Source organism: Pundamilia nyererei, unplaced genomic scaffold (genome assembly GCF_000239375.1).
Source record: "Pundamilia nyererei isolate P.nyererei 1_Seehausen unplaced genomic scaffold, PunNye1.0 scaffold00608, whole genome shotgun sequence".
Taxonomy (NCBI): domain Eukaryota; kingdom Metazoa; phylum Chordata; class Actinopteri; order Cichliformes; family Cichlidae; genus Pundamilia; species Pundamilia nyererei.
The window spans coordinates 65059-73810 of record NW_005188009.1 but is presented as its reverse complement, the minus strand read 5'-3'; the positions used below and the strand labels follow the sequence as shown (position 1 = coordinate 73810).

The window sequence follows — 8752 nt, the reverse complement described above, 5'->3', positions numbered from 1 at the left end:
GTGTTCAAATTCCAGTGGAAAACTGGGCTTCCTTTGTATTCCTGCATTTTTTCAAATAAAACATGTTTCTTTTTTTGTTTGGATCTTATCATACGCACTTTTAAAACTTTTGAGACAAAATTTTCTCCATGGAAAAGCAAAAATCATCAAATCAATAATGAATAGAGAGTATTAAGTTTGGTAAAGTTGTTTGTTTGTGTCATCTGATACGTCCTGTTACAGTCCTTGCACTGTTGTGGACTGTCAGATGCACAGAACTGGATCTTGTAAAACAAGGACAGAGTGTTGAAACGGTGAAATGGTAAAATATCACTCAGAGAACAATTAAAACTACTATTTATTTATAGTGTATATGGCAGTTAAAATATATCGTTTGCAGCATAGATTCAAAGAAATTATATGGGCATGAGCTTGAAGTGGAGGCATATTCACACAGTTTATTATGATCCAGTGTTTGACAGGTTTCTCATCAGAGTCATATTATAACAACAAGCATCTCTAACCTAAGTATCTAATCTCTAAGTATTTTTTTTTCAAAATAGTTTTTTAAAAATATGTATTAAATACTCAGTGGTTACAGTGAAGTTCACAAGTCCTAACACTGTGACCAAATAGATATTTTATGTCTTCAGACTTCTACAGTACAAACAGTAAAACTAAAAACATACTAATATGTAGAATCTAAATGTGAAATTATCCTCCTCATACAGATTCATTAAATATATTTATACACTATTTTGAATAAGTTTAATTAGAAATCAGTAAACATTAAGAAAAAAACCCATATATAAAATTTCAGAAACTTTCCCTATAAATAAGTTTTTTTTTTATGAACTCATTTAAACTGATGCTCTTCGGCCCTTGAACAGGAAATAATACATATTACCTGATAAAAATGGAACAAAGTTAACCAAAATGAACAAAGTAAACTTCATTACCAATACCAACGTAAAATACACCAAAAAAGGAAATACAGAAGAAGAAGAAAGGAAACAATTTTACAGCATTTCACATGATTCCAGCCGATCTCTGATGAATACATTAAAAATCTGAAAATTACTAGAACATTCTGGTAAAATAACATTTTATGTTATGTTATACTATTCAGGCTCTGAGCTCTGATCACTCTTACTTACACCATGTCTTGTTTCTCATTCTCCTATTTTATTCCTCTATGAAACATTTTTCTTATGACTGTTTTCTATTTTTCCACTGTCATTTTTGTTACTAAATGTAACATTCACACTCAAATTCTGAATCTGGTGTACAGTTCACCTTTCATTGAGTCACATGCTTCATCATTTACTACAATTACTGCTTTTTTGTCTCCAACAAAAGCTTCTTAACCCACAGCTTTGTATAATTTCAGAGTCCTCCTGTGTTCTGCTCTGAGTAACATTATCTAATTGCACATTGTACTAATCTTTTCCACTCTCCCCACAGTATGGTTTGGATATTTCTTTTGTTTGCTCTCTTTTAACTTCCTCATCATTGTTTTGTTTTCCTGTGTGATCTCCAGTCTGTTGTTGATCTACATCTCCTGGAATTTGCTGATAATCTCTCTTCAGTTTCATTTTTATTATCTCTTCATGGCCAATAACCTCTACAGAATGAATTTCAAGTTGTGGCGACCTCTGGCCATTTTGCTTAGAAGTGCTACTTTCATCATCATGTCGGGTTAATGTTGTTTGAAAATAGGTGTAGATTTGTGAGGTATTCTGTCTTGATCGTCCATATTTTATTATCTCTTTCTGCTGCTCTTGTTTTGTTTCTGAAATATTACTGAATACCTGTTCATGCCCCTTACGTTTCTTTTTATGTTCATTAGCCTCGCTGTTGTTTTTAAATTTTGGTCCAAAGTGCAGTGGCTCATTTAGATTTAATTCTTTAAACTTACTGAACATGTCATTTACGTCCTCTGACATTTTTTGTGTCTGTGTGTTCATGCTTTGAATATTAATTGTCTGATCTTCCTTCTCTGAACCGATACCTTCCATGTCTTCACTAACACTTCTAGGTCTGCTGTGTGACTGAGTAACCCATAGTTCTGACTGACTGTGTGGTTTCATTTGTTCATCACCAGTGCTGCTTCTGTAGTTCTCTGTCAAACGGTTGCTTCCTGACAAAGACCACTCTCTTCCTCCATCATGTCCAGTGTTTTTTTGTTTTTTTTCTATAATCTCTCCTTCCACACATTCATGCCTGACTTTTTGTCCCAGATTGTGCTGTTCTTTGCTTTGACTGTCATCAGCTAATAGATAGCTATACTTGTATTTTCCACTCTCACAAAAGTCTCTTTTTGTTTTATCTCTTCTTTGTGCAGCTTCACCATCTGTCTCATGCTGCTTATCGTTTTTCTTTTGCTCTTCATCATTCTCTGACATGTTCCGCTTACCTTCATCCACCTTTCCACTGCTTTGAAACATATCAGAGGAGTCTTTATGCACTACAGACCCGCTATTCACATCTCTTGTTTTACCTCTATTAGCTTCATCTGTGCTATTACTGTCTACCATCTCAGCTATCATCATCTGCTTGTCCTTATCTCTTAGTCTGTACTCTCTCATTTCTTCATTTTGTTTGACTGTCAGACTGTGTTGGTTATCCTGGTGATCACTGCCTTTTCTGGGTTTTAAATTTGCATTCTGCTGATGCACAACATCATTCTTGTGGTCATCAGACTCCTGATTATCAGTTTTTCTTTTCTTTGTAATTTGGTCACTGCTTTCATTGTCTACATGTTCCATGTCTTTGTTTTTCTTGTTTTTTGCCGAGTACTTTTCTTTCTCCTTTTCCTGTTTACTTTCATCTTTATTCTCTACATCATTCATTATCATCTGCTGATCTTTTCCCTGTATGTCCACAAGGTTATGGTCCATGCCTGCTGCCTCACCTTCGTCTCTCCCTGTGGTCTTTACAACCTGTTCTTGTTGCTCATTGGCTGAAGCTCCACCAGTGGGTGCCTCACTGATGTGTTGTGTGTCTGCAGCATGCACTGGAAATGAAATCAAAACAGTCAAAATCATTTCAAACTGCCAGTGTGATACAATCATTCACAGAAACATCAATAAGTTAATCATAAATGTTTCCCATCTTACTTTTCTTTCTCCTGTAGAACAGAAGATAAGCACTGCTGGATCTAGTAAGAGCATGGTAAAAGTAAAGTAGGGTCAGTTTAATATTCAGTAAATGTTTGTTTTGGAAGAAAATTCAGATAAAAGCTTACGTGTTATTTCTGTCCAGCTGGAATGGTCTTTCTGGAAGCTGTTAATATAAAGAATACAAAGGTGATCATCTATAGGCTAAATACTTTTTTCTATTAAGCACAAAACTGCATTAATATGTGTTAAAGTATTCATGTCTTGGGAACAATACCAGTGGAAAAAAAATCAATCAGGCTTACCAATGTGACACAGGTATCATTGAAGTTGTACCATCTGTCATCATCCTGCGATTTGATTGTTACGGTGTAATGTCCGGATCTCAAGTCACCAAAGTGCTCGACAAATGCATAAAGCTCATAGGTCTGGTTCTGATAATGGGTAAAAAAAAGAAAGAAATTAGTATCAGGAATTAGAAAATAAAAAGTAATGACAACATAATGAAATATTCAGTATACCTCTGGTATTTGTAGAGTGTCAGGAGCTGTGACTGCTCGTTTTATTTTCACATGTTCTTGGTATCGATGGTCAAACCTAAATCTTTTCAACAGCAGCGTCAAAACATCTGGATGATGCCTCATTTCCAATTTCTATTTGAAACACAGAAACAATATTCTTTTATGTTTTTTAAAAAAGTTGGTTTTACATTACTATCTTTTAATAAGATTATGATAATAATTCTTGAAGGACAAAATTGTAATTAAAACGTCAAAATCCCCATATTTAAACATCTTTCAAGAGAAAAGATATAGAAAAACAAACAACTGAATATATTCTTTATTCACTGAATAGAGTAGAGATTCTTACCTTTGTTTTTTTTACCTTGGGGCCCAACTTTTCCACTACAAGTGGCCCGGGCCCCATTCAGATATTAACAATGTATTGAATAAATTGTTGTTGCTTTTGGTTTGATTTAACTTTAATAACTAAATCAAATCTACTTAATTTTAACAACTAAGACCATGTCAAATAAACATGATGATGACATGATACAATGTAATAATCACAAACACATGTATTTATTATGTGCATGTGAACCTGCACATAAAACAAAATGCCAAACAGGTTAACAATTCATGGAACAAATCAAACTGCAAGTAAAAATTGAAAGGCTCAAGTCAGGCTTAATAGCACAAAATAATTAGTAATTTAATTTTACTACAACAAACGAGACAAAGAAAAAAAAGGAAAACTAGAAATCGGATTAATAATGTGGTAATAAAATAAATACATTCAAAATAATCTTCTAATTAAATGGATAAATAAAGAAAGAAAGAAAGATATAAATAAATAAAATTTAAATAAAGTGCAAATGAAAATATAGCCTTTTAATCTGTAAGTGAATTTGAAAGTTGCTTCAGCAGTAAAACCCTCTTTACATTTGAGACAAATGAACAACAAATAGTCACAACAGTTCATTTTTTTTTTTTGACAAGCTGCAACTCCCCTTTTATATTCACCTCTTAATGAGACACTTGAGTCTGCCTCTGACACAATCATATCCAATCTGGGTGGAATGGGGAAACTCTCAGAGTAGCTTCCATTGTTGCTCTGAGTCTATTTCAGGCTTTGATCTTGGTTGTGGCCACAGTGGAATATCCTGATTCACACAGATATGTAGTTGAGAATGTGAGGAGGAGTTTCACAGCTCTCAGTGCCAGACATGGGCTCCTTCTGGATTGCTGTCTCAAAGGAGTACCCATGTCCAGTTTGTCCCACTGCAACTTTAAAGTGCTGTCGGTGGAAACTTCCAGAATTCCAGATGTGAGGGCAAAGCAACATCATTTTCAGTGGGATCTACAGAAATCCACGTGTCCTTCTCTAGGATCCTAAGGGAAATATTCATCAAATTTCTCTGTCAGTTGTGAAAGGTGCTGACAGACAGAGTCACTGATCTTCCCCTGAGGGGAGTTTTCAAAGATGTGAGACAAAAGAGGAAACGTGTCCATCCTCTTTTCCTGGGCCCTCTTAGTCCACAAAGCAAGTTCCCTCTTGAAAGCTTCAACTTTGTCTGCAACAAAAAAAAGGTTGCTGTTTCTCCCTTGAACTTGTTCAGCAGTGAAAAAATGTCACAGAGGTAGGAAAGCTTAGCTGTGAACTTTCAACAGCTTCTGTTGGCTCTCGGCGAAGGCGGTCGCACTTTTTCTCCTCTCCTGCTCCTTATCTTCCCTGCTTAGCTTCTTATGTCCTTGTCTTGTCTTGTGTTTTTACTTTTCCCTGGAACACTCTCTTACAGTCTGTTTCTAAAACCTAAAAGAGAATTATGGATTTGATCAACTGGTCTCTGAATGCAATTGACACGCTCTTCTCAACGAGAAGCCCCGGCTCGGGAGAGCCAGAGTGCCCTGGAGGTACTTTACTTGCCGGATACACGATGGACGGGTGGCATAACTGGAGGGTCGTGTGCCTGGCGGGACTGTCCATCGAGGACACTGAAGATATCTACCTATTTGGAACCATGATAGCAGGGTTCTTGGTGATCGGTGCTGGCTTGGCCCTGGCTTATCGGAGAATTAAGAAAGCGGAACCGGCTGTTCAAACCCCCCCAAAGGCTGCCCGCTGGGATTGAAACGATGGGACGAGGCGCGACTTCTCAGAATGGGCTCACTGAGGGCAGCATGGTTAAGATCTTGGAGAAGCTTGCGGCTGCTGTGAATACTCAGAATAAGACCTCTGAGCGTACATGGGATTTCATCAAGGAGAAGTTCACTCATGTTAACACCTCTGAGCGAAAGTTGGATCACATCTTGGAACAGCTCCCGGCGGTCATGAGGTCTCAGAATCTGCTCTCTGAGCACAAGAACGACAAGACCACGGAGTGAAAGTTTAATAACATCATAGAGAAGCTCGCGGCTCTCCAACGGGAGATTGAGAGACCATTGTCGGTGTCGGAGTGTTAGAGAACGGCTTGAAATTCTCATGAGCTGTTGCATAAAAGAATAAAACTCCATCACTCATGCGGCTATCCCTTCGGCGCCAGCTGTGGGCTCAAGGCTGGAGCCGAACAAAAGCTCCCTGATAACGACTGTGTTTTGTCTGTTCCTCCCATTCCATGCAAGGCCACCTAAATTGGCTGGAAGACTGTTTACTTAGCCTGGCAGGGCGAAGGACACTGTCTCAGCTGAACTCTGGACACACGCACACACACACATACACTGATATGCACACACTCATCCCCCCTTCTTTTCCAAACGCCTTCGAATCTTGTGCCCTACAGGAGAACACGGCGGGTCTGAGCCTGCGCTGGAATGGTAGCGCTGGGCAGGGCGGCTGCTGTGTCTGCTGCGGATTACTCCTCACCCCCTACCCATCCCTGTGGCTTGTCACGTGTTCCATAATATTGTGTTGTGGACATTTATGTGCAGAGGAGTTTTGGTAGAGGTCTCTTTTTTTCCTCTTGTACTTTCCCATTGTAGTGTATATTTCAGTGTTTTTTCTGTAACGCTACCAATCTCTGACTTGTATCCCCATGTAATGTCTGTGTTGTGTGTGTAAGGTCGGGGGGGGGTCCCATTTCACTGCAGGGCAACCTGCATGTGACGAATAAAGCCTTGATTGATTGATTGATTGACTGATTGATTGATTGATTGATTGAGTTGGCATAATAATGTGCAAGAGGAGATTTTTTTCTCCATGAGAAAAGAGAAGACCTCCTTCCTAATGATGCCGTGATGCCTGTCAGTCATTGAAGCTGTACTATCATTGCACAACCCAACACAGTTCTGCCAGTCCAGGTTGTTCTCAGTGAAGTAGTTGTCAATGCAGTGGAAACATTCCTGAGCCGTGGCTCGTGTTGGTAGCTCTCCACAAAACAGCATGTCTACATGCAAACTGCTGTCCCAGTGATAACAAACAAAAACCAGCAGCATGCACCATTCGTGACATCAGTGGACTTGTCTAGTTGCAAAGAGAAAAATGGACTATTTTTTATTCTTTCCAGAGGCTGATGCTGTATGTCTTACGGTGTGTTCATACCGAACGCGATAGACGCGACCAGAGCGTCAGGTTTACATGTAAAGTCAATGGAGAAGCGCGATGACGCGCGATTGTGGGTCCCACAAAAATTCAGAAGCAGATTTGCGTCGCGAAAACGCGTCAAACGCGTCAAACGCGCGTCAAAGTAGCGTGTCAAAGTAGCGCGTCTGGCGCGCGAATGAAAATACGCACGTCAGTTTTTGTGTTGCATTTTGTGCATTTGCGCGTATCGCGTCTACCACTTGAGTTGGAAAAATCTGAACTCCAGCGTCAATTCGCGCTGCGACAACCAGTCAGGAGCCTGGTGACGTGGCTCTGACCTAGGTCAAAAGGGGCAGGTCCAGCCAAAGCCCTTCATTCTTCATTCAATATGGAGGAAAGGCTCATCAACGCCGTAGCAAACCACCCGGAGCTGTATGACACCAGCTGCTATGTACCGAGACAGGAATAAAAAGGACCGAGCTTGGAGGAAGATATGTGAAGAGATCGGGCAATGTCCATGTTCATGATGTGGTGGCTCACAGTGTTGTTTGAGAGTGGGATGGTCAGTAGCTTCTTTGCAGCAGCCTCTCATGTACAGTGGGAGGCAAAATCAACTCCTCCACTATAGTAAAAGACTTTTTACTCTGTGCCACAAGTCCGGATACGAGATACCTAGCTTTTAAAGCACATTTAGAGTTACCAGTCAGTGACAACAGACTGGCATCTGCAGTCCGTTTTCTTTTCTTTTGAAATATTCCACCCACTTTCTTGCATGTGTGGGATGTTTGGTTTTGAGATGCTGTTTTAATTTAGAAGGCTTCAGTGGTTCGTTGGATAGCATTAGTCCACACTCCACGCATTGGGCTCTCGGGTCCGCCTTGTTTCTTCCGTTCACAAACCGATACTTCAGGAAGTCAGGGTTGTACTTGCGCAAAAATGTTGCCTTTTGGGAGGGGCGGTTGTCACTTTCAAGGATTCAAGGAAGCTTTATTGTCATTCTCATCGCATGTTTACATGCGGTAGAAGAAAATTACGTACCCACGGTCCCAGTTTCCATAAAAACAACAGAAAGACAAGTAATAAAATAATACTAAATAGTAATAAAATAATACAATAAGTAATAAATAATACAGACAAGTAATAGAATAATACAAATAAGTGAAGTGCAACAACCTGAGTAACAGTATGGAGTATAGATGTAGAAGTGTAGGTATGAATATTCTAGCAGCAAAGTATCAGTAGTGAAATTTTTAAGGTGCACCAGTAGCAGTTTCTTGTCCATTATGTATTAAGAAGTCTCACAGCTTCTGGAATGAAGCTGTTTCTCAGTCTGGTGATTTTCCATTTAATGCTCCTCAGCCTCCTGCTTGAGGGGAGTGGGACAAAGAGTGTTTGTGCTGGGTGAGTGGGGTCCTTTATGATACAAGTGGCCCTCTTCCTGCATCTGGAGGTGTATATGTCTGTGACGGTTGGGAAGCTGCCTCTCTGTGCAGCCCTCACCACCCTCTGTAGGGCTTTCCTCTCTGCCACAGTGCAGTTTCCATGCCACACTAAGCAAAAACCTCGTGATCCCATATGTGTCAGGCGTATCGGAACAGCTGAGATGCATTTTTTCTAAACACCGTGTCTCTGTG

The 8752-nt window shown here is 39.7% G+C and overlaps 1 protein-coding gene across 1 annotated transcript in view; it reads right to left on the bottom strand.

The window, feature by feature from the left end:
* Positions 1-319: 319 nt before the first annotated feature.
* LOC102201228 (uncharacterized) overlaps positions 320-8752 on the bottom strand; it is a 71793-nt gene continuing 63360 nt past the window's right edge. The window contains exons 28-32 of the mRNA XM_013907916.1: positions 3620-3751; positions 3404-3532; positions 3227-3264; positions 3099-3139; positions 320-2995 (exon numbers count right to left, since the gene is read on the bottom strand). Of these exons, the coding sequence (XP_013763370.1) occupies positions 1419-2995; positions 3099-3139; positions 3227-3264; positions 3404-3532; positions 3620-3751 (1917 nt within the window). The 3' untranslated portion in view covers positions 320-1418. The remainder of the gene's footprint in view (positions 2996-3098; positions 3140-3226; positions 3265-3403; positions 3533-3619; positions 3752-8752) is intronic.